General features: G+C 34.7%; 1 protein-coding gene across 3 annotated transcripts in view; it reads left to right on the top strand.

Annotated features, from left to right (window-relative positions):
- TBCK (TBC1 domain containing kinase) overlaps positions 1-27,696 on the top strand; it is a 224,360-nt gene that overhangs the window by 163,964 nt on the left and 32,700 nt on the right. For all 3 annotated transcript variants that reach the window (XM_055342419.1, XM_055342418.1, XM_055342420.1), the window contains one exon: positions 21,366-21,541. In XM_055342419.1, coding sequence (XP_055198394.1) covers positions 21,366-21,541 — 176 coding nt within the window. The remainder of the gene's footprint in view (positions 1-21,365; positions 21,542-27,696) is intronic.

Here is a 27,696-nt window from a genome sequence, read left to right on the forward strand (position 1 = left end):
ATCAAGACTCATTTCATTATTATTATGATAAAATTCAAATTTCTTAACATTATCTATGAGGCCCTGCATGATCTTTCCTTTGCCTACCTTACTTACTAAGTTCTTCCGTAGGTGTCTTTCCCTCATATTTTTCTATGCTTTAGATTTCTCCCAGTTTTAGGAATACCTCACACATACTTCTACCTTAACTTATGGGTATATTAAGGAAAGAATCATTTTATCTCTGGACTCCCTGGGCCTAATTCAGTGCCTGAGAAATAGTGTGTTCTCAACATATGTGTATTTAGTTGAATTAATTACCAAAACTAAGGTTATACCAGTTAGCTCTCAGTTGAACAGAGCTCTCTATTGCTTAGTCACAGCTCCTTATTCATCAGACATGCTACCTAATTTTCCTCCATAGAATACATTGTACTTATAATTACATATTTATGTATTATATGCTTATCTCTTATTTTCCACTGTATCTTCAATGCCTATTATACTCGGCATATCAATAAATAGTAATCAGTATTTTTGAATGAATTAACAAAAGGTTAATTCAAATTAACCAGTGTCTTACTCTATTTCCTGTAAGACAAGATATCTGAAGAATGGTCTCCAAAATCTTCTATAATACTTATTGAAAATATATATTTGAGACTTCACAAACATCTTATTTCTACTAAATCAATTCTCCAAAAGTTGGCTCCTGGAATCTATGTTTTTACTAAGGCCTTTGGGTGATTCTTAACATGATATGTGCATAATATTTTCTCATGACTTTGCAGGTAAACAGAAATATTCATTCAAAATGGGAAAAAACTTCAATGATAAGACATTCTTATTTATGGTGATGGTGTTATTTTTTGTATTGATACTTTGTATATTTTTTATACTAATCTACTTGTGTTCTAGTTATTTATGTCTAACCTCTTTTGGCAAGTTACCTTTCATGAACTACAACCATTAGGTGATGTTTTCACTACTGTTTTCACTAAGGTGATGTTTTCACAACCATCAGGTGATGTTTTCACTACTCAGCAATCTCAGCCTACTGACTCTCTGAGCCTCTTTTTTTTGTCTTGACTGCTTTCAAAATCTCTCTGGCTCCTCCCCCCTTCTTGTCCTGCTTTTGAAAGAAGTTCCTAATCAGAGGTACTGACCTACAGCAGTGGAATTTCAAAGGCCATTCATGTGGAAAAAAAAAATAGAAATTCATCCAGGACTCAAAAAACTTATGTTCTCTAATACTTTCTGGTATTTTTTTTCTTGAGGTCAGTAAAAGGAAACCCTATTTTAAATCAACTCAGAAAGTGTGTCATGTTTGAAGTAATAATTACAGGGTATCAAGACATGCTCACGTATGAGCATAAACACGGAAATGGTTGTCATATAACATGGACAGCATCAGGAATTGAAAATGACAAAATATCCCCCCCCTAAAAACTGAAAAATATGAACAGCTTTTCTTCAACAAAAGAAATGTAAAGAAGCAAGAGAAAGGTTGGAGGGGATAAAAATCAAGATCAAATGTAAAGATTTTTTTAAAAACTTTTATTTTACTCTTCTATTTTCTTTTTCATTTTAAGAGACTTCTGATTAACTTTTACTCATTCAGCAAACATTTATTGAGCATCTAGTACAGCCCGAGCACTTGATAGTTTAATTTACTAAGGGATTTGCAGTTACAGAGAAGTTTTCACAGTCCTTATTTCCTAGTAGTGTTTATTGCATCTTTTCAAAATAGTTTACTGATTGAGGGTACATGCAGAAAGGTGGCTGAGAACACATCAGTTCAGATGAAGGGAAAGAATATCAGCAGTGCCCCAGCCTTGCCCCCATTACAAACATGTTGTTAGTTTTCCAGTCTCAAGTATATTTAAGACAAGCTGAAGTTCAGAGTTAACAAGATTATTATCATTTTATAGAAACTTTCTTTCCCACAGTATATCAGTTACAAATTTGGGGTGTAATTTAATTCAGCAAACCAGAAAACTATTTTGGCAGATGACAATAATATATCAGGTAGGGATAAAAACATGTTATTAGATTGTTTGGAGGGGTAAACTAAACCAAACTGTCAAATCCTTTGTGGAATGAAACAGAATCAATAAATAGATGTCACAAAATGACTCAAGGATAATTCTTTATTTCCAGGTCAAGAAACTAAATTAGTGATGCATTATTATCATTGTTTTTTTCTTGGTAACCCTTCATATTTTTCTCAGTAAAAAAAAAAATCTAATTGTTTCACTGTTCTCTGAAGCTTGAAACATTTACATGTTATTTATCTTGTCACTATATTCTTAAACATTTTCTATTATCCTTTTTCTGTAAAGTTATCCTAGGAAGTCAAAATTCATAGTTACATATTAAAGATATTTGTTTCCTCTGAATATAGAAATCCATGGGTTCCTCATCCTAAATCATCAAATTAATAAATTCTACTTCTCTGAGTATGGAGATCTCAGTACGCACAAGCCAGTTCTGAATAGAGCAGTGCCCTGTAAACAAAGCAAGTGAAACAAGAACAGAAAAAATTTCCATAGCCAGATAAAAAAATCACATAATGACTGAAGGAGCACTAAGAGATTTCTAGAGTGTACTATATTAAAGAAGATTGGAGAGCCAGTGGGGAGGGGAGTGTTCTTGAGAAGGACAAGAGATATCTAGAAGTTTTGAATAGGAGGGTGTTGGGGTGGATTTCTTGATGGGAAGCACGAAAGTAAATATGAATTATTGTCACCTTTCATGAAAATAACAATTGTCATGATATAGAGTATCCTACTTAAGATTGGCCCATGCTTGCAGCTGATTGGATCTGAAACAATGGCACACTTCCCTACAGACATCAGAAGGATGCTTTGACGCAGCATTAACATATCCACATTGCAGTTGCTCAGAAAGTATGCTGGTGACAGTATTTATTCCTTTGCAACCAGATTTAATTCAGTATTGAGACAGCTCTTGTAGCAATGTTTTTCCACCAGTAAGTCTATAGAATATATTTTCTCCATGAAGAGTGATGGGCACAGATACCACAATTCCAACTTGCTAATGAATATCTGGGGTCTTGCACTGAGGTCTTCCTTATGCAACCTCAAAGTTCAGGGATGTCATTTCATGTATCAGTGACATTCCATGGCATTTAAAGAGAAATGGATTCTGGCACAATTCTGTCGAAAGGCTAGCAACAACAGACCCCATTATTATATACAGGATTCAGTGAGTCTAATCATTTTCACAATCCCAAAGTATCAATGTCCTTGTTTTTTTCCAGCTTTTCTTCCAGGATATCCTATAAAATATGCAAAATAAATAAACAAGCCATATTAGAAATAAATCTACTAAAAATTCAGTTTGTTAACCTGATTTATACAGATGCTAACACAGAATTTAACAAAGATGCATAATGCAAAAGAAAAAGCAGCTTTTATCTGCAGCGTTCTCACATCTGCTAGATAATCATTGCTAGAGGTTATTTCTTTCTTCATTCTCCCTCCCCGCAAAGCCAAAATGAGCAACTAGAAACCCTTGTTAAGCTGGTATTATTCCAGAATACATCTATCTGAATTATGAATTATAGATTATTGTTCAAAAATCCTACAGAAATTACGTACTTAGCAAAGAGTAGATAAGTAGGGTCCTGAAAGACTTGACTTAATAGATTTTATACTTTTATACTTCTCAAATAGATATTTGAATTAGTCTAAGGTTAACAACATGTTCGTTTACTTGAATAAACTAAATGGTTTCCATTGATTCTAAAAGCCCTTCTTCTTACTTTTATTCTCTAAAAGCACTGAATTCTTACATGAATTTATGCCTATTTCTGAATCCTTTTTTCAGTTATATTCATCTCATTCAGATTATTTTCCAGTAGCAAGAGGTTATTAAAATTATAATTATATCACACATTTGCCATTGTTTCTGCATGAACAGTAAAATTGGCTTTTTTTTCCCCTCCCCTAGGGAAAGAAAAATCATTTGGTATTTATATTGCCATTGAATTAAATTTACAAATAAGTAGGAAAAACTGGCATATGATATTGTGTTTTATATTTTGCAAAAGCAAAGTGAATCTTCCTGTCTTCTTTCTAAGTTCCTTTGTGGCATTTTAAAGTTTCCAGCATATTTTTTGATAGGATTATTTCTATGTTAACCTTTCTGTTGCTATTATAATTGGGAGATTTTATTATTTTATCGTATTTTCTAGCTAGGTTTTTTTATACCAACAGAAAGATTTTATAAACTATTTGGCATAGTGATTAAGAATACAGCATCAAATTTTTGAATCCCACCTTTGCCATACCAATTATGTGACCTGTTTCCTTTGGAGCCCCTTCTAAATCTAGGGTCAGTCCTAATTTCTGTTTATGTAGAGAGTATCAGTCTTATCAGAAACCATCAAACCTTTAGTTTAAGCCAGAGATATTTGAAAGTCCTTGCTCATCATTGGATATAAGTACTATAAGAAGTCACGGAATGGGAAATCCTGTGATTTTGAGACGGAGTTGAAAAAAAGAAATTGACTGGATTTGAAGAGCAATGACATGTTACTGAAAACTTACCAACCAAAGCTAAAACATAAATTTCAGTTAAATTTAAGATACCAAGAGATTATTTGTATCTTGTTTGACTGGAAAGGAGATAATTATTTCTAGTAGTATGCAGTCATAAGTAATTTTAAATTACCTTTCCTGAGAGGTTAGTACCAACTTGTGTATTTGTATATCCACTTGTTATTTGTTGGTTAATTCTTGATTCTATATGGTATTCTTACCATTATTATCACTTCAATTAAAGTAACCTCATGTGTTTTAATAATTAACTTCATTTGGTTTTGTAATAGAATAACTATTTTTCTATAAATATATACTTTTGAACACATCCAAATGTCTGTCACTGTGGCCAGAAGTGCCAAAGAATTTTTTTAATGTAATAGGGTGTACAATTGTTGAATTATATCTGTATGTTGATAGTCATTACAGTTTTTTTGAAGATTTACTTCACCCAAGAAATACTGCTTGTAACTCCTTTATCAAATATTTTTCCTTTTCTTAGAGAACTATTTTTTTTAGAGGGAAGGAGGAGCAGAAAGAGAGGGAGAAAGAATCTTAAGCAGGCTCACATCCAGCAGGGCTCAATCTGATGACCTGGAGATCATGACGTGAGCCGAAATCAAAAGTCAGATGCTTAACCCACTAAGCCACCCAGGCACCACTTCTTATGTAACTTTTTAACTGCATGTCATGTTATATTAAGCCAAATGGAGGCTATGAAGACTTTTTTTAAGTTACTACTTTAAAATAGACTCTATCTAGAATAAATATTGCACTAATTTATTCCATTATTATAAGCTGGTAATTTTAGTTGTAACTAACTGTTACATCTAACAGACTTTTGCTGTTACATTTAATAGACTTTTGTTATATTTATACAGTTTTTTTGTACATCAAATAATTTATTAGGCTTTCTTATAAAATTCTGTTTATTTATGCCCAATTTATGTTTCAGAATCTAGAACTCTAGTTAGATCTTAAATTAATTGAAAAATTAGTTTATCCATAAAATACTTTTTTTCTATCAGAAATATGAAAAAGTGGGCTCTTAAAAAGTTCACATGAAAAGGAACCATTCAGATTTATCAATTCATATTCCATAATCAGCGTTATGTATTATAAACCTAAAGTACATCTATCTCCATGACCCTGGCATTAGATTGGTTGTGACATGTATGCAAACTTTCTAATTTCATTAAATCTCTTCATTTGTGTGAAAAAAAGTTTGAAATACAATACAGTAAGCATATTATGAATTATTATGAATTATTAATATTTCTTTATATTCTCATAAGAATTATCTGGGATGGTTTATAGTATATTAAAATAAATGGTTTGAGATTAGAGACAACTGAGTATCCCCTTCCTCGTAAAACTTTTAACAGTCTTCTGTCTTCACAGGGGAAACTGAATTTCCCTTCACTTGGGACATCTCAATTATATTAAGATAAAAATGGTTGGCTGATGCATGATATTAGCTGAACATTCCACTAGATATTAATCATGGTAATAACTGTTAATACCACAAGCACTTTAGAGAGCTCATTTACCTTGTCCTTGGCAGGGCAATAAGGATGAGAGAGGCAGATCTCCAGACTTCCCTCCACAGAGATTTACTGAGGCTTCCAGCCAGAGAATGTTTGGGTCATTTATTTGACATGCATTCGTTGTATAGTGAGGGGAATGATGGGGGAATTTCCCAAGTCACAAGGAACACTGAACAAAAATAGCAGTGTAATCACCTCACTGTATAAGGAAAAGGTTAAGAGTGAGAGAGAAGGGTAATGAAATCAGCAACCCAGTTCCAATGAAGGCTACCTTGACATTAGAGTTTGAGGTGAAAATACCCATTGGACTAACTAAAATACTGTGACCTCTTAGTCACCAGCTGGCTCTACTCCCTGAATCTCTGATGCCATTGAAAGCTGACCTTAACATCCTATGTGGAATAGCAGCTCAATCACATTCCGGAAGGAAGGTGTCGTAAGTTCCAGTTTCAGGAGTGCAGCTGAGAGGAGCCATGCTCAGGTTTAACTTTCATCTTGTTTACCTCAGACTAGGAAATTTATCAGGTTCTGGTTTTATTTCAAAAATTATTTCCAGAAGCTTTTAGAAATTTATATACAACAGCATCAACACCACCATCTCTCACACATTGCTATGTTGATATTGGTTTTGTCCCATAAATCACTGAGATGAGAGTTCTTCTGTTATTGTAACTTCCATCTCTTCTGCCCCCACTTCAACCTATGTGAAGTAAAAAATATTTCCCAGCTACCTGTCTATGAAATACAGTAAGTCCTCACTGATCTAACTTTGCATAAGCTAGTCATGCTTTATGAGCAACACTTTACTAAGCCTCACAATTAGAAGCATTCCTGAATCTTTTTAAGTAGAAACTCCTCTGGTGTCATTAAGTATTACCTACAGATGTCTAACTTTTGTCCCAGGAAGTAAGCAAAAGTTTTGGGACCTACTGCTAATTGAAAAATCTATCAGAAATAAGGTCATGGAGTTCTAGAGCTAAAAAGAACCATAAGATATCTACTACTACCCCTTTATTTGATACATGAGAAAACTGTAGCCCAGAGAGATGAAATATCTCCAAAATGATCTTGTATATAAAAGGGAGAATTACTCTCTTTATAGAAATTTAGCTTACATGCAGTTTTTCAGGAGCACATCTGGGAAAATTTTAGCATAAAATCCCTAATCACTGAAAAAAATTCTATCCACTCTTCTTTGTGCTTCATGTTCATATACATTACATCTTGTATTTAAGGGAGAAAAATATTGTCTAGTGTGAGAGCTGTATCATGCAGCTTCCAGCGCATGATGGTTTTATTTCAAACTCAATTTCTGATGCTATATTTCTATATCTTAGAAAGAGTAACCTCTCCCTTTTCTCTCTAAAAACATGAGGGAGAAATGAAAACACCAAAATGCCCCCAGAAACAATTTATTGCCTTAAATATTTAAGATAAAAATATCTTTGTAGATTGATAATGCTTTTGAAGATGATTTTTCTTTGTTAAAATTCCTTTGAGAATCATAGTTAATGTCGCCTATGCCATTTGTAAAAATCTGTCCTTCTTCATACAAAAGTTCAAAATATCTAGCTCTAAGAAAGCAAGCAGTCTATTTATTGTAGACATGTGGAAAAAGCCTTATTAATAGTTTATATAATTTAATTTTCTCAGCAGTGGATAGATGTGCCTACCATAACTAGGAATTTTTTTCTACCATTTTTTCCTTTCTCTTCAAATTATTTATCTTTTCTCGTAACTTAAACTAATTTTTATGCTGATAATTCCAAAAATGTAATTCTGGCCTCACTTCTCTCAAATACCAATATCTGTCTCTAATTGCATTTTCATCACTTTGTCTTTAGTAGACCCTATGCAACCTCAATTTCACATATCTGAGTCTGAATTTTTCTTCCCCTTACTTGCTGTTTGCCACTGTGACCATCCTTTTTTCCCTAATCACCCATATTCAAATCTTAAGAGCCATCATTTATTCCTCTCTGTCCTTTATCTTCTATATAGTTTCTTATACTACTTTTCATGTCTTCTTTTTTTCCTTTAGCCTTTCATTAATACACCCAATTTTACTAAGTAGGAACTGACCTCTAGGCTCTCTGCTAGGCAGTAGAAGTGTAAAAACAAACAAATTCTGGTCCCTGCTTTTACAGAGCTCATGGCATATTAGAAGAGACCATTATTAATATGAGGTAGGGACTTTAAACCTAAGAAATTCTGGTTAGATACTTGTGAAGGCAACTATTAAAAATGAAATTAGCATCCTGGCTAAAATTTCTGCCCCATTCATTCCAGGCTGAACTAAAGAAAAAATGGATTTTAAATGACACTGTCTTTATTCAGTATATCTCCTAAAGATAGAACCAAAATCCTAGAAGTAAAATCAAAACACCTTTCCAATATTTGTGATAGAATGGCTTTACACAGAATATGGGTGAAAACCCCCAGTTCTTTACTTGGCCAATTCCTATTTATCCTTGTATTCCAAACACAAATGTTACCTTTCCAACGAAATATTCCCAACTTGTCCACTTTCTCCTGGACAAATGAACCATTTCTTCTTCTAAATCATGACAGAAATTAAGTTGCAATGAGTTCAAGAATGAATGACAAGGAGAAGGTAGAGATGAGAAGAAGATAAAAGGTTAGTAACTAGGGTGCCTGGGTTAAGAGTCTGCTTTCAGCTCAGGTCATAATCCCAGGGTCCTGGGATAGAGCCCTGCATCCAGGCTCTCTGCTTAGTGGGGAGTCAGCTTCTCCCTCTCCCACCACCCCTCTCCCACTGCTTGTGTGCACGTTCTCTCTCAAATAAATAAAATCTTTAAAAAATAATTTAAAAAAGGATAGTAGCTAGACAAGGACTCACCCCTTGGAGAGTAATTTTATTATTTATTATTTGTTGTTTTAATGTATCTTTCACCATGGATGGGAGAGAATTGGCCAAGTAGTAAGGAAAAGACTAAAAGAAAAAGGAAGATAATGAATAAAGCAAAACTCTCTGTTTCCAATGTCATCTTTTAATCTAAATCTTCATAAAATTTCATAAAATTCACTTTCTAACAAGTCTTTCCGACTATCATTTTTCTCATCTATATTTCATCCTCCCAAATACAACCAAATTAGTCTTCCTAAGATATTGCTGTTAACATGTGACACATTCTTCCAAAAATCCTATAGTACTTACCTATTTGTTACAACCTCAAGCTTCCTTATCTTTGAGATCCTTCATGATCTATCCCCTTCCCATCTATTCAGTACTGTTTCCTTCTAATTCCCAGGGTGGGTGCACACTCAGCTTGTTAAGACTAGTCTGTTCATTGTGTTTTTCATACTTACAGACTGTAAGTTCTACAAGAACAAATATCTTTGTTTTGTTCATTATTGTATTCCAAGCACAATGTGTGGTACCTAGTAGGTGCTCAATAATTATTTATAGAACATTTCCTTATTTATTCATACTTCAGAACTCTGTTATCCACTTATGCACCATTCTTCTTTTTCTTTTCTACTTATCTAAACCCTGATGATTTCTTCCTACTTACCTACTTACCTTACCTATATTTTGCTAACTACTTCTGCCTGTATTGTCTTTCTCCCTTTGTCTGAATTCTCATACTATGCACCTGTGATTCCATACATGGAATCCTATGGTTAAGAGCCCAAACTCCAGAGCCCGACTGACACAATTTGAATCCTGTCTCTGTTATTTACTGATTATATATATTACTTAATGATTAAATTATTTTACCTCTCTGCCCCAATTTCCTCATCTGTAAAGTGAGCAAATAATAAAAACTATCTCATAGGATTGCTGCTAGACTTAAAAGAGTTCATGTCTGTCAAATGCTTATCACAGTGAACTAGCACAGAGTAGGCACTATATAAGAATTTTCTGTTATTGTATAGTTTTACTGCTTCATTTATGTTAGTCTGGCCTTTTCAACCAGATTGTGGGTTCTTTGAGGTAGAAATATTATTTTAGCTCTCTCAAGATGGCCAAGACAGGCTAGTTAAATATTTGTTAATTGATGATTTATTCAAAATTAGACTACCATGAAATTCAAGCTGCTTCATTTGAGATCCAATTTTTCATAACAACTTATTTTATATATAAAGATCTACAGTCTACCAAACATTTTTATGTCTGTTATACCAATTGCTCCTTACAGTAAATTTGTGAGGTAAGGAAGACACGTGTCATTATACTCACTATACAGTTTAAGAAATTAAGGTCAGAGAGGGTTTCTACCACCCCTTCTCTCAGCACTGCCACGTCTCCCTACTTCTTGCCTGCTCAGAGAGGCCAGCTTGATGCCTTCTGTGTAAGCAGACATTATTCTACAAAACAGAATGTCAGCCACCCCTTCTTGTAGGTTTGCCCAAATCTCCACAAATCATTGTCATCGGCACTCACCCTCATTTGCCTTGTGAGAGGTGGTTTTCTATCCTGTGGAATGAAAAGGGTGGTACGTGTGATCTTGAACACTGTGCTCTCCACAAAGTTGACATGCCCCCTCCAACTAAATTTCCTTATGTAGACTGGGAGGAAAGGGGTTGCATGATAGTTTAAAATAGTAAAGTCACTTTTGTTCCTGTTCAGTTAGCTGTAGGGCAAGTAGTGTTGGCTTTTTTTTTTTAAGATTTTATTTATTTATTCATGAGAGACAGAGAGAGAGAGGCAGGCAGAGACATAGACAGGGAGAAGCAGGCTCCATGCAGGGAGCCCGTTGTGGGACTCGATCCAGGGACCGTGGGATCACACCCTGAGCTGAAGGCAGATGCTCAACTGCTGAGCCACCCAGGTGTCGCAGTAGTGTTGGCTTTTGTTGATGGCTTCTGTTATTTGACAGCATATAGAGCCTTCTTATTTCAACATAGGGACAACATCACTCCTCATTCTGTTACACATTCATTCAATTATTTATCAAACATTCTAGCACCTTTGGTGGGCAGGGCCCTATTATATTTGTTATGGGAGATAAGAAAGAAATATAAGAAATTTAAGCTATTGAGATACCTGATTCTGTGTTGTCATTAGTGTGTTTATATTGCTCCAATCTCTCTTCTAGAAATATTGTATGTTGCCTGAAAAAAAAACCTTTGAATAGACTTTCACTTGTACAAGGTATCCTCAAAAGAAGTATATTTTTATTGTGTTGAAATATACATTACTAATACATGGTTAGCCTATGATATTCCTTGCCTTGTAAGTATGCTTACTTTTGCTGTTCATACCTTCTGATTCATATTTCTACTTTCCTTTTAGAAGATTATTTTGTATTCCAGTTACTGTTCCAATTATAACTATTTAGTGAAATTTCATAGTCTTTTTAAAAAATTATTTTTGCTCAATGTTCAGATTGATCTCTATAGATGTATACAATGTATGTCACTTTCTGTGCTATCTTATTTAAGTTCTTGAATTATAAAGGAGATATTTAATAAATGATACTTTTCTCTCAAAGTGAAGAGACTTTAGATTGATTCAAAGAACCAGTACTGTAGCCATTCTAAGCATCATCCTGTCCCTGAGGAAAACTCTCAAAAGCTTCAAGAAACTATCAAATCTATTACATGCCTTCTGAAACAGCACAATTGGCCTCATTTATAATCCAGTACTATAAATAGCTTTTAGAATCCTTAATTTCCAAATGGCTTTAGAGAGGCTAATTTTTTTATATATAAATTAATTTTTATTGGTGTTCAATTTACCAACATACAGAATAACACCCAGTGCTCATCCCGTCAAGTGTCCTCCTCCGTGCCCGTCACCCATTCACCCCCACCCCCCGCCCTCCTCCCCTTCCACCACCCCTAGTTCATTTCCCAGAGTTAGAAGTCTTTATGTTCTGTGTCCCTTTCTGATATCTCCCACACATTTCTTCTCCCTTCCCTTATATTCCCCTTCACTATTATTCATATTCCCCAAATGAGTGAGAACATACACTGTTTGTCCTTCTCCGATTGACTTACTTCACTCAGCATAATACCCTCCAGTTCCATCCACGTTGAAGCAAATGGTGGGTATTTGTCGTTTCTAATGGCTGAGTAATATTCCATTGTATACATAAACCACATCTTCTTTATCCATTCATCTTTCGATGGGCACCGAGGCTCCTTCCACAGTTTGGCTATTGTGGACATGGCTGCTAGAAACATCGGGGTGCAGGTGCCCCGGCGTTTCATTGCATCTGAATCTTCGGGGTAAATCCCTAACCATATGATCCTCTCATTAGATGCAGAGAAAGCATTTGACAAAATACAGCATCCATTCCTGATCAAAACTCTTCAGAGTGTAGGGATAGAGGGAACTTTCCTCGATATCTTAAAAGCCATCTACGAAAAGCCCACAGCAAATATCATTCTCAATGGGGAAGCACTGGGAGCCTTTCCCCTAAGATCAGGAACCAGACAGGGATGTCCACTCTCACCACTGCTATTCAACATAGTATTGGAAGTCCTAGCCTCAGCAATCAGACAACAAAAAGACATTAAAGGCATTCAAATTGGCAAAGAAGAAGTCAAACTCTCCCTCTTCGCCGATGACATGATACTCTACATAGAAAACCCAAAAGCCTCCACCCCAAGATTGCTAGAACTCATACAGCAATTTGGTAGCGTGGCAGGATACAAAATCAATGCCCAGAAATCAATGGCATCCTATACACTACATGAGACTGAAGAAAGAGAAATTAAGGAGTCAATCCCATTTACAATTGCACCCAAAAGCATAAGATACCTAGGAATAAACCTAACCAAAGAGGTAAAGGATCTATACCCTAAAAACTATAGAACACTTCTGAAAGAAATTGAGGAAGACACAAAGAGCTGGAAAAATATTCCATGCTCATGGATTGGCAGAATTAATATTGTGAAAATGTCAATGCTACCCAGGGCAATTTACACGTTCAATGCAATCCCTATCAAAATACCATGGACTTTTTTCAGAGACTTAGAACAAATTATTTTAAGATTTGTGTGGAATCAGAAAAGACCCCGAATAGCCAGGGGAATTTTAAAAAAGAAAACCATAGCTGGGGGCATCACAATGCCAGATTTCAGGTTGTACTACAAAGCTGTGGTCATCAAGACAGTGTGGTACTGGCACAAAAACAGACACATAGACCAATGGAACAGAATAGAGAATCCAGAAATGGACCCTGAACTTTATGGTCAACTAATATTCGACAAAGGAGGAAAGACGATCCACTGGAAGAAAGACAGTCTCTTCAATAAATGGTGCTGGGAAAATTGGTCATCCACATGCAGAAGAATGAAACTAGACCACTCTCTTGCACCATACACAAAGATAAACTCAAAATGAGAGGCTAATTTTTTTTATTGAGATTTTCTCTCTTCCTCACCTTCCCCCTACATACACACACACACACACACACCACACATACAGAGCATTATTTTTTTATTATTATTATTATTATTATTTATTTTTAGAGGCACAGGAAGGGTCAGAGGGCAAGCGAGAGAATCTTAAGCCAACTCCATGCCTAGCATGGAACCTGATGCAGGGTTCAGTCTCACGACCCTGAGATCATGACTTGAACTGAAATCAAGAATTGGACACTCAACTGACTGAGCCACCCAAGCACCCCACACACATAGCATTATATATGAAAACTGCTTTCTTCCATAAGAAGAGTATTTGTTTTGGTTGGGTTGTTGTTTTTATTTTTAACTTTCTATTCTAATAAAAAATTTTAAGTGTGATCACATATGAACTTGTTTCTGAATGTAAAATTAAAATAAATTATTCTTGAAGGAAACAAAGTTGTTGCTAGGAAAAATACCAGCCTTTTAGGCAGCAATCCATTAAATAATTTATACTATCTTATATTAAACTATGGAAAATATGTAGTTATTTAGTGATAATGTAATTTACATTTGTGTTAGTACAAGTCAGGGAAAGCATAATTAGTCTTCCAAGTGTCCAACAGGCCCTTTTCTCAAAATTCTTCATACATTTGATAAAAGATTAGATAAACACCAATTTATTCAAATATCTCTTCATGCAAAAGCCAGAATAGTCCTCACCAATGAAACATTTTGATGAAATTCAAACATTTTTTGTCTAATTGCCTATATTAACTTTTGTGTGTCTCCTTCCCAAGTTTGAATGCATGAAAGTCTATCCTACTTGCTGATCTCTTTTTTTTTATCATTTTTAAATTTTATCTGAATTTAAGAATAATAGCGATTTTATTGTTTTTCTTTAGCACCTCTACACAAATTCCAATACCAGATCTGATTACCTATAATGGTGAATACAGCCATAAGTTCTCATTTATAAAGTCTTTTTATATTGCTGTAAGCATTTGATAATAATTTTTTTCAGATAGGTTAGATTCATAGTTATAAAGTATTAAAGAAAGCTATATAATAATGCTATATGAAAACAAATCTCATTTTTATAAATTTAAAGAATTTTAAAGTATCTTATACTGAATCAATAAACTTAACCACAGCAAAGCATTAAGAGAAAAATAAAGCAAATGAAATCCACTCAAATTAGGATAATTCAAGAGAGTTCTCTTTACAGAGATAATAATTACAAAGATGATGGTGGAATGCTGGTGAAAATATAAAAGATAATGCAGTAAATTATGTATACTATCATTGGTCCTGTTGCCATCCAAATACTGAAAAGGATGAGGGAAGAAGAGGTTACCAGAATGTGAAAAAAGAGAAGCAGACAGAGAAAGCCATCCTGAGAGGAAAAGTGACCTTTGGGGTGACATCTCAAGTAGGGAATCAGAGGCATAAATATTCTCACTCTCCTGTTGTCTGTGCCCACTTAAAGGCCAGAGGAGCTAGAATCTCTCTTGATGTAGTCCAAATGAGTTACCTACCAGAGCAGAGACTAAAGTGGAAACCAGCGGATAGTGAATCTGGAGGGGCAAATAAAAGATATCCAGAACACTTACCTACTTTTCGCATTTCTGATTGTGAATATGTTTTTATACTTCCAAAATTAGTGAGGTTAAATTTTTTTATTACCCATTTGTATTTCTTTCGTCAAGGGTATGTTTACATCTCTGCTCCTTTTTAAAATAAGCAGGGTTTTGTTTTTGTTTTTATTTTTTTTCTTATTTATTGATTAAAAGAGCTCTTTAAGGAAAGAGCTCTTTTAAACATTAAGGGCACTTTAAATTTTTATTTTTCACATGTATTCTTTTTTTTTTAATTTTTATTTATTTGTGATAGTCACACACACAGATTGAGAGAGAGAGGCAGAGACATAGGCAGAGGGAGAAGCAGGCTCCATGCACCGGGAGCCTGACGTGGGATTCAATCCTGGGTCTCCAGGATCGCACCCTGGGCCAAAGGCAGGCGCCAAACCACTGCGCCACCCAGGGATCCCCTTCACATATATTCTTCTTAAGAGTTCTGCTTTTGCTATATGCTTACAACTGTTCTCATCATCAATATTTTCCTCATCCCATTAGGATTACATTTTTATACATAATTCCTTATTCCAACTATTAATCATTTTGCTATATAGTGGAAGATAGAAACATAATGTTCTTTTCTTCCAGTTAGTAAGTTTTGCTGATCCTTGACCTAGTGATTGACATGGCATCATATTCTTTTAGCCAATACTTTGTGTATTTGAATCTGTCTCTGTTATCCCATTATGTCCTATTAATCTTTTGGTCTTTTCTTGTGCAGTACCATACTGTTGGTTTTTTACAGTTTTAATATGCCTAATGTGTTCTGTTCTTTGTCAATATTTTCTTGACATTCTTTCCTATTTGGTCTGTCAAATGAATTTTAGAATTTGCTTTTCAAAATTGAAAAAATATCCTTTTTAGAAATGGGATTAAATTATTATATATTAATATAATGCTCCAAAGAAAAATGAAGTTCTTATAATATTGACTTATTTATTTCCAGATAGCAACTTCCATCTCTCAGTTTTTCAAATGCCCATCACAAAAGTCCTGTTTTCCTTAAATGTGATCCACTTATTTCTAAATGTTTTATTTTGGAGAAATATTTTGATATTGTGAATGAAAGCTTTTGCTCATTGTATTTTCTGACTTGCTTATGCTGCCATGTAGAAAAACTAATCATTTTGTGGTATGAATGTTGTAACTAAAACCTTACCAAATTCTTACCAATTTAATTGGATTTTCCTTTAATTATTCCAGATTTCTAATAAGACTACTGTATCACCTAAAAATAAAAAGAAGTTATTTCTTTTCCAATATTTATACCCTTTACTTATTTTTCTTATTGTCTCAATAGCAACTTCCATAATAATAATAATAAATAATAATGCTGATAGTTGTATTTCTGCATTTCCATTTTAATAAGTCTATCTTTGTGGTTCATCATTAAGTAGAATGTCAAATATTGGAAATAAAGAACATCTTTTATCATCTAACTTTCTTTCTGATACATCTTAGCATAAGTTTTTCTTTTTTACAATTGAGAACCAACGCTGAGTTTTATCACGTATGACTTTATGCCAATTATACTTTGTGTCCTTTGACTAATTAAAGGTAATGAACTCTATTTTTAAAATTGTGCTAATATTGAACCATCCTTCCTGGAACATGCCCCTACTTGATTATAGTATATCATTCTTTCAGATTGACACTACGTTCCTTTTTCTAGTTTTTAGATTTAAAAAAAAATCTTTATTCATAAGAAATTGTGTGTGTGTGTGTGTGTGTGTGTCTTTAGTGCTGTCTTTGTCAGTTTTAAGTATTAGTTTAAGGTAGCTTCATAAAAATGCCCTGGGAGGGGATCCCTGGGTGGCTCAGCGGTTTGGCGCCTGCCTTTGGCCCGGGGTTCGATCCTGGAGTCCCGGGATCGAGTCCCACGTCGGGCTCCCAGCATGGAGCCTGCTTCTCCCTCTGCCTGTGTCTCTGTCTCTGTCTCTCTCTTTATCTCTCTGTATCTATCATGAATAAATAAATAAATAAATCTTTTAAAAAAAATGCCCTGGGATACTTTTTATGCCTTTGAAAATGAGACAGAATTATTTTGGGGAAAAATGTGTTTGACACCTTTTCGCTACTTATAAATAAAGGAATTGGGCAGAGAGGTTAAATATCACACCCAAAGTCACATACTGATAAGTGGGCTGGCCAAGATTTGAATCCAGGTAGTCTTAACTCCAAAGTCTATGATTTCCTGCCTATAGACACAGATTAATTCATAAAGGGCTCTATATGCTACACTAAGGAATTCTGACTTCATTCTTTCAATGCCCTAGAAGCCATTGAGGTGTTTTTAATTATAAAAGTTACATGATCAGATTTTATTTTTAACTCAAGGCACAGGAGGGTCCACTCTTATACCTTCCAAACTTTGGAGCTTTCCCACACTTCCTCATCCCCACCACCCTTTAGTTGACTACTGGCACCTGTTGTCTTATTGCATGTTCAGTGTGGTTTCTGTGTGGCTTTAAAAAAGGAGAACGAGAGTGGAGCCTGCCTCAGTACATGTCTGAGTTTCTGAGTTGGTTGTGGAACTACAGCTGTGATCCTCTGACACTGATCTCTTAATTTCATCAGCCTTATGTCCTTTTCTGCCCCTGCATTTGATGTGATTACAGGCTGCCTGTGTTCTGGCCATTGGTAATGTGCGAAGGAAAAGTTACAAGGTTTTCTTTATGTTCAGAGGTTCCAAAGCCTTAGGTGACTGAGCACAAGATTGATGGAGGGAAGCAGGCTTTCAGTGCATTCACCTCCTAAGACCCAGATGTTTTCCTGTTGGTGATTATAGCAGTTTCTTGGGCATATAAATAGTACCAAGTACTTCTTGCTATCTGCAGTAGTGTCTCGTGACTGCTGTTCCATGTGAGAGGTAGCCTCAGGGAGAAACTGAATCAGGAGGTCCCAGGAAGGTCTACATGTGCAAAGGTACCATGAGAGGTATCACCTTATCAGCCAGGCATTAGGCCATGAGGCCCCAAGATCAGTCTTAGATCCAGAGGCTACTAAAGTAAGTCTCAAGGCCATGAGTCTGTGACCCTTGGGTTTGCTGATGTTCCTCCCCAAGATTCTCTTGGTGGTGTTTGTGAACACCAGGGGGACACAGAATGGAGAAGGAATCCCCACATGAAGCATCTCCATAGTGCCTCCTGCTCTCCACTTAGAGCATCATGGATCAACTCTTCCCATAGAAGATCAGAGGGAAGGCACTAAAGCTGGGACTGGGGTCTACTTCAGTAGGCTCTAAGTCTTTTTTTTTCTTTGTTATTGAATCTTTTTCTTATTTAAATTCAATTTGCCAACATATAGTGTAACCCAGTGCTCATCCCATCAAGTGCCCTCCTTAGTGCCCATTACCCAGTTACTCCAACCCTCCACATCCCCCACCTTCTACAACCCTTTGTTTGTTTCCCAGGAGTCTCTCATGGTTTGTCTCCCTCTCTAATTTTTTCCACTCAGTTCCCCTCCTTTCCCTTATAATCCTTTTCACTATTTCTTATATTCCACATATGAGTGAAACCATATGATGATTGTCCTTCTTCAGTTGACTTATTTTACTCAGCATAATACCCTCCTAAGTCTTGACAACAGTATCCTGAGAGGCCCTGGACAGGGAAGGCCAGCCCTTTGTCCCTCTTCTATCCTTGGAACGACTTTAATGACCAAGATTTTTCCTCTTGAATTGCAGCTTCTCATTACTTTCCTCTCTGCCCACCCATTCAGTAAACTGTACAGACTTGAAAAAAAAAAAATTCTGACTCTAGGTTGGCTATGAATGGAAATTCACAAAAAAATATGAATTTTTTTTAAAGAAATAGTTCTCGGACAAATTGGCTTGTGATATTTGCACATCTAAGCGTAATATGCATTGTATATTAAGGTTCTTGGGCAGAAATGATAAGCTAATAGGTATTTCCAAAGTTGTTCTATGGTTATCTTAAATTCTTGTCCACAGCCCGTAAACAAAGTCCCATGAATTTAAACCCAGTCACACAGGAAAATGCCAGTGTCAATAGTACTAAGAGGAAGTTTTATTTTTATACCTCTAAGTTGAAATTTACAATGAATAGTAAAATTGCATGCAAAATTCTTAATAAAAGAGAAACTAAATTCCATAATTTTTTTAAAGATTTTTTTTTTAAATGATAGACATAGAGGAGAGAGAGAGAGAGAGGCAGAGACACAGGCAGAGGGACAAGCAGGCTCCACGCTGGGAGCCAGACACGGGACTTGATCCCGGGACTCCAGGATCGCGCCCGGGGTCAAAGGCAGGCGCCAAGCCGCTGAGCCACCCAGGGATCCCCCATAATTTTTAATATTATAATTATTTTCTTCATAAAGCAAAGTAGTATAATTTGTCCTAAATCTAATCTCCTAAAATTACTAATTACTAATCTCCTAAAATTAATTTGCAGAGGAATTTACATGTATCATATTAAAGTTCTTTGCTGATATATACTCACAAAAGTTCAGAAAGTTATGCATTTGTTAGTGATTCCTCTCCTCTTCTCTTACCATTTCATGTAACAATTGCTCTTTCCTTTGAGAAACTCTTTATGTATAATACATTTGATTGGAATCAATACCAAGGTCAGATCTTTCTTAAATCAATCAGTTCTTCACATAGAATACGTTGGTCAAATTCTCTGTCAAATTCTCTTCATCAGCCAGGGCACATCTTTCATTCAGATGAAACCTCTGTTTGAAATGCCACATTCTTCACTAAATGACTAAAAGCAGTACTAGGGTAATCGAAAGTTATTTATTTTATCTTCATAAATGTACGACTTCATGTGAAGTGTGGGAAAAATACCTATTGACATTGCAATCTAACAAAAGAGATCAAAGCATTGATTGTATACCTAGCTGATTTTAAAGTTCTATCTTTTTGAAACATTTTAAATTTCAGAATATTTAAGTAGATTTAATTCTTAATATTAAAAAAATGAAATTTCTAATGTCTGTCTTTGACTAAGACCCATAAATACCCACAAAGCGTAGCAATTTCCATTTCTATTTAAAAGCTAATGAAGTGGGAGAAAGAATTTATGGCATAATCAGGGGAACCCAAGGGATGAGAGCTGACATTTCAGTTGAAACTCCAACCAAAACCTTTTTTTTTTTTTTTCAAAAAAAGTCTGAATGGTACGGGAGTGGGGGTGGGGCACAGAGACACACAAGATGATTTAAATAGGTGATGGGGATTGTCTTGATGAGCAGGTGTTGTATAGAAGTGTTGAGTCTACACCTGAAACTATAGTATACACCTGAAACTAATATTACACTGTATGTTAACTAAATGGAATTTAAATAAAACTTTTTTTTAAAGTCTGTCTGTTAAGTGATCCATATATTCACTCCTGCTTAGAAATTCTAAATTGGAAATTCTAAATGTGATATCCCACAATGGAACTGTGAAAATAGAGAAAATAAGTAAATGAGATAATAGACTCTGTTTTGAAAACTTATATTTATATGCTTAAATATATATTTTTCTTTTGAATCCCTGTTTTTCAATCAAATGAATTTTGAAAGTTCTTAAATTCTCGAGGAATGTTAAATAAGTTTTCAAGAGTGACTTTAATGCTCCATAAATTTATGTTGAATTTAGTTAAGTAGTATTTTGTTGCCTTTTCTGGGGTGGCGGGGGAGGGAATTCCCTCTCCCTCTTAAATAACATGGAGAGCAGTTGTAAACAGCCCTTCTTCTGAATCAGTCTTACACCCTATCACAATCACATAGACCAAAGTACTGGTTTTATTGTCTGGAGTCTCATTTTACCTCCTTCACAATTAAGATACATTGTCAATTTTGTTTACTATCTAAGAAAGTGTTATATTGCTCTGCATTCATCTCTGAGAATCTAATTTCTGTTCAACTATCTATATGTGATATAAATTACATTATAAAAGTCTAATATGTATATTAGAACCACGTTCTTTCATTAGTATGTTTACTGAGTTACAGTGCAATTTCTTCTATTATCAGAGTTTTAATTAATGTGATTCACAACAATAGTAATTATACTTGAAGAAAAGTGAAATGTGCTCTCATAAAGAAAAATCTGCCTCATCTCTTTCTATCACATTTGAACCAGGAGCTTGTAGTGAACCAAAAGAATAATGCTTTCCTCTGTGTGTAAGTAAACCTTAATAGTAAGGAATACAGTTACACAGTAGACCACTAAAGTGAGACTCAGTTTCCTGTTCTCCTATATGCTATAGTGATTGATATCAAGAGCCTACAGATATTCTATATTGGCTATCGTTTGTCTCTCTGTATTATTCTCAATATTTGTACTGTTTGTATATTTTTTTCAGTCAAGAGAATCCATCCCATTGAATGACCTAAAGTCAGAAGTATCACCCCGAATTTCAGCAGAGGACCTTATTGACTTGTGTGAACTCACAGTGACAGGCCATTTCAAAACACCTACCAAGAAGACAAAGTCCAGTAAACCAAAGCTCCTGGTAGTTGACATCCGGAATAGTGAAGAGTATCCTTTACATATGCGCTTTTAGAGGGTGGTACTGCCTTACTCATACTGTTTCCTTTCCATTTTAAGGGTATGTGGTAAAAACAATGAACATATCCGGGGTTCCTCTGAATTGAAATAGCTAAATAACTCTCATACTAGATGCCAGAATAGACTTGTATAATGTTTCATAAGATAACATTGCATGACCTTAAAATGGTTTCCAGACAACACCAGAATATTGGGACATTTTCTTGGTTTTTATGTTTCTCTAGTGTATATTGCTGTTCTTGCAGGCATTTGAATCCTTCTCGCTATAGATAAAATTTTGGCGAAGATGGAGAGTATTTAACTGGTCTATTTCATGGCCTAAAAAGAGAGATTGACAGATCTCAACTTTGAACTTGTATTTATTATAATATTCAAAATATTGTCTTTAGAAAACATATTAAAGTATTTTTACTGATATTTTACTATTTAATATACCATAACTTCTTGGGATTTTGCTTGGCAGTAAAATAGGAACAGTTACAAAATAGTAGTAGTTTAATCTTTCCACCTATATCTTAATCTGTCAGATTCTCATGAAATATGCCTTGATTCTCTGTACTCTAGAATCTAGGTAAATGATATTCAAACTTTTTAAAACAGGGTAACTCTTTTTTAAAATAAATTCTGTCTTAGAAATTCATTATATAAAACATAAATGAAGAAATTTTAAATGATTTTCTTCGTAGGTTAGTATTTATATCATTTACTAACTAGAAATGAGTTATATGAAAATAAGGCTTAACAGATTAGTGGTTTCTTATAAGCTAAAATTGGCTTTTTTTTTAAGATTTTATTTATTTATTCATGAGAGACAGAGAGGGGCAAAGACATAGGCAGGCTCTCTGTGGGGAGGCCAATGCAGGACTCCATCCCAAAACATTGGGATCACAACCTAAGCCAAAGGCAGATGCTCGATCACTGAGCCACCCAGGTGCCCCTAGCATATGAGTTTTCATGTATATATTTGCAATTACAGTTTTTGGAATGAGATTTAAACTACATTTGCTGAACTCCTGAAGCAATCCATAGAATCTCAGATTACTAAGAATACAATTTGGAAGCCTGCTATTTAAAATGATATATCCCCACCTTTTTGTGAAAAGTTACTACTTTTTATTTTCCCTCACTTGTGAAAGATAACTGAATTTGGAGAGAGCCTAAATGTTTATGTCCCTGGTTATTAGATCTTCAGGGATACTGGAAGTTCTTTAGCGGAGTAGATGAGTGGATTCCCAAAAGAAGCATTAAATTCCAGTTGACAAGTCAGGAACTCTTGCCGTAAAAGATCTTATCTGTTATTTCAAGGGTTTAAAATACATTTAATTTTTTAAAATTTTAGCTTGTTTCTTTTGGTTGAGCCTTTAGTCATAGTGTCTCATAAAACCATGAAAAAGTGTAGCATTATAGTGCCCTATTTTAATTTTTTTTTAACGATTTGTGTATTTATATGAGAAAGAAAGAGAGGAGGGGAGGGGCAGAGAGGAAAAAGTCTCCAAGCAGATTTCCCACTAAGTGCAGAGCTGGAGGCAGGGTTCCATCCCATGACCTATTAGATAATGACCTGAGCCCAAAAATACCAGATTCTTAACCAACTGAGCCACCAGGTGCCCTAGCCTATTTTAATTTTAAGGATTACTCCTAAAATAATTAAAATAGCATTATGCCCAGCACTCTTCTGAAACTTCTTTCAAATAATTTAAATAGGTATTTGAAATTTTAAAATACACACAATATAAAAATGACATTCAGTCCAAAGTTTTTCAAACCTCATAGTCTGATTTTTAAATTGCTACTCTCTTTTATTTTCTTCAGAATAAATATAAATGGAACAGCAGAAAGCAGAGTTGCTAGCCTGATCATTGTTCTGTGAGGAGTATGGATGAATTGCCTAACATCGGAATGCGTTTATGTCATCCCACAATACATGTTTCATAGTTACAACTAGGCAGAGACCTGAGTTAGTTGTTTTAGTCTTTATAATTACAGGCCTAAAGAAGAGAATCAGTAGTGTTTTGGGTCATTTGGGGGGGAGTGGTCCCAAGGGAATGAAGAAAGAAAATAAAGTCACTTATCTTTTATAACCTTCCCAAAGAACCGAACTTCTGAAATTTTCTAAATCCCCTTTTTGAAAGCCTGCTTTAAAACCAAAGTGTACTTAAAGTTGAGTTATTTATCCTCACAACATTTCTAAGTTGTGGTTTTTTTTTTTCCAATATCCTCTTCTTTTATCACATATCTACTTTGTCTCACCTCTAAATACCAAATGTTGGCACCGTTGTATCAATCACACTGCTTAGAGAAGAACCACAGGCTAAACTCTTCCAAGAGTCATTGGGTGTCATTAGGTCTCTTCTGGTGTCAGGAGCACAATGAATAATGGAGAACTGTGGGTTCTATAAACCCTCTCAATGAAGTATCTAAACTACCTACCTATGGCCTTCCAAGACTGAAAAACCTTTTATAATCTCTAATGATGCACACCATTTGATTATATTATGAGGAAATAAGTAACTTTTTTTCTATTAATCTGAAACTCTGTTCTGAGGCAATTTAAAGGCAAAGCGATAGTGTGTTTAATGGTAATGGAGAGATTCATAAATTTAGTGCTTCAAAGTAATATATTAGATTGTGGTGTTTGACTTTTTTAGATGTCATCATTAATAGCAACCAGTAAATTTTACTCTCATTAGTGCTGTGGATAATTCTTTAAAGAAAAAGGTATAAAATATAGTTCTTATTCACTAGGTTGCTTTTAGTATAAAGAATATAAAACATGAAAATATTTTATGTGGAAAATAAGTAAATAGTAAAGACAATGATGTATTAAAAGTGCCAAATGAGTGGTACAAACAATGTATCAGTAAAGAAGTAATCTCTAGATAACAGAAGCAGGGCAGGGATAAGGGTCATATCCTTTTAATCTTTATAATCCCAGCACCAGGTTTGGCTCCTAGAAAGTACCCAGAAAATATTTTTATAAGGAAAACAACAGGATGGAGGACACAGTACCAGTGTCCTACCATAACCTTTCAAAGTTATAACATAAAGAAACAGTGGCATTTTACATTATATATATATATATATATATATATATATATATATATATATATATATCCAGTGACTTTTGAGGCCTTTCTTCCTAAAACCCAGAAGCAAGACACTACTAAGAAGTCAGTAGAGTCAGAATTTAGAGGTTGAAGCATTCATCAAATCTAATATGCATTCATTCAACAAATATTTACTGGCTATCTCAGTATATTCTAGTCAGTAATGTACTAGAGTTTGAGGATTTGTTGGTGAACAAAATGAGAAATTTCCTGCACTCAAGGTAACTTCATTTTAATTGAAGAGATAGATAAATATATCTATCATAGGACCTTAAACAGCAATAAATGCTATGTATGAAAATAAAGCAGGGAAAAGGAAAATAATAAAATTTTATAAAGTACTCAAGGAAACCTTCTCAAAAAAATATTTCAGCAGTTAACTAAATGATGTAAAAAGGCAGGCTACAAATTATATAGGGAAGAATATTCTAGTCAGAAGGAAAAACAAGGGCAGCAACCTAGTATATGAACTTGCTTGGCCATTTTGGGCCACCAAAGACACCAGCAATGTAAGAGATTAAGTCAAAAGAGAAAAGAATCACTTAAGTCAAGAGAAACTATAGGATGGTCAGAAATCTCTGTAATGTAGTTTTAGAGTTAGTAACATGCCCTCAATTCCTTGGATACCTATAATCATTAATTCCTAAAAATCTATAATCTACAATAATCTTAATGCTATAATTAAGCTATAATTAAGCTCTCCCAGCATACAAAGCATGATGCTAGCCTTACAATGTAGATTCTGCTAATACCTCTATTTTACTGATGAAGACACTGAGGCTTAAAAAGGCTAAGCAGCTTCCCCAAGCCCCTACAAATGGCAGTTGGTAGAGACAAACCCATGCTCCTAAGATTCATGCTCCTAAATTTTATCCAAGTGACTAATTGGCCTCTGCATAGGGCTGTTAAGCATAAATAAGTCAGTTAATGACTGAATATAAATTAATGACTGAATGAGACATCCATTGATTCCAAATTACGTGTTCAAATGCAATACATGTTCCTTCAAATCTTACACACAAACTGAATTTTTACTTTCAGTGCCTTGTATGGGGGGGGGGGGCTGATCTCTAGTAAACAAATGTGCCAGTAATTGTCTTTATATAGACACAGCCACAGATTCAGGGAAAACTGAACTTTTTTTTCTGCCAATTGAACTATTTTTTTAAATAAGTTAGTCAGCTATTAAGTAATTTATCAATAATCATATGATGGTTAATTTTATGTGCCAACTTGGCTAGTTATGGTGTCCAGATATTTGATCAAACGTTATTCTAGATGTTTCTTCTTTTTTTTAATACTGTGCCTTTCATTCCCATGGTGTATTCTTTCCATAACTGGAAGCCTGTATTCCTTTTGTATATTCTTGCCTCCTTTGTCATAGATAAGCTAACAATATAACTGGGGGTTTAATTCTGGGCTCTCTATTTTGATCCATTGATATTTGTGTCTATTTATGTGCCAGTGCCACACTGTTTTGGTTACTGCAGCTTTGTAGTATATCTTAAAATCTGCAATTATGATACCTCCAACTTTGTTCTTCTTTCTCAGGATTGCTTTGGCTATTCAGGTTCTTTTGTGGTTCTATACAAATTTTAGTATTTGTTCTAGTTTTGTGAAATATGCTGCTGGCATTTTAATAGGGATTGCTTTGAATCTGTAGATTGCTTTTGGTGGTATGGACGTTTTAACAATATTAATCCTTCCAATCCATGAGCGTGGAATGTCCCCCATTTGTTTGCATTATCTTCAATTTCTTTCATCAACATTTTATAGTTTTCAAAAAGTACAGGTCTTTTACCTGTTTAAGCTTGTTTCTAGGGTTTTGGGTTTTTTTTGGTTTGGGGGGTGGCATTTTTGGTATATGTTGATTGATTTGCAAGTATTGAATGACCCTTGCATTTCCAGAATAAATCCCACTTGAGAAAACTGAACTGTTTTAAATATTGGAAAGCAAAGTTGGAACACTTTGAGGGAAACATGTTAGAAAAGGTTTTTTCCTACCATCATGATTTCATTTAATCCATTAAAAATATTCTTCTGTTGGGGCACCTGGATGGGTCAGTTGGTTAAGCATCTGACTCAATTTCAGCTCAGATCATGATCTCATGGGCTGTGAGATGCAGACCCACATCAGACTCCATGCTCTTTGGGAAGTCTACTTGAGATTCTCTCCCTCTGCCCCTCTCCCTACTCATATGCTAGTGTGAGCTCTCTCTCTCTCTCTCTCTCTCTCCATCCCTCTCTCTCTAAAATAAATAAATGTCTTTTAAAAAAATTCTTCTATTAAATTTTCCCAGATGCCTGGCTGGCTCAGTGGTTGAATGTCTGTCTTTGACTCAGGGTATGATCCTGGGGTCCTGGAATCGAGTCCCACGTCAGACTCCACACAGGGAGACTACTTCTCCCTCTGCCTGTGTCTCTGCCTCTCTCTGTGTGTCTCTTATGAATAAATAAATAAAATCTTAAAAAAAAAATTTTTCCCAAAACCCTATCATTAGATTCTGATGTTTTAAACCTTAACAAATGAAAGCCTATTGAAATCCTTATGATATTTTTAAAGGAATTATTTTGTAGTATATCTCTTAACTCTGACCAAGGTTAATCTTTGCAGTTAAACTCTAGGATTTATGTGAGTTTACTTCTCTTTTTATGAAGTTAATAAATATTTAATACTAGTAGATTCTTAAAATATTTATTTTTCCCACACCAACAAAATGTAATCCTATACAGTAGAGACAAAAAAAAAAAAAACTCTAATACCTTTTCCCAAAGAAGGTAAGTTATTTTTGAAGTGTTGTTTATAATATTTTTCAAATTGTTTATAGTCTCTGTATATAATTTTTATCCTCTCTTTTGCTTTTATAATAAGATCATTTAAACAGGAAAGTTTGGCTAACACGTTTCTTCTATCTTCATAAAGGTGAAAATTTTTTCTTAATTTGTTCCTTCAGGAGATTAAGAATCTAAAGTTTAATCTCATCTTGTTTACCTATGTAAAATAATTGAAATGATTGT

This window comes from Nyctereutes procyonoides, unplaced genomic scaffold (assembly GCF_905146905.1).
Source record: "Nyctereutes procyonoides isolate TBG_1078 unplaced genomic scaffold, NYPRO_anot_genome, whole genome shotgun sequence".
NCBI lineage: Eukaryota > Metazoa > Chordata > Mammalia > Carnivora > Canidae > Nyctereutes > Nyctereutes procyonoides.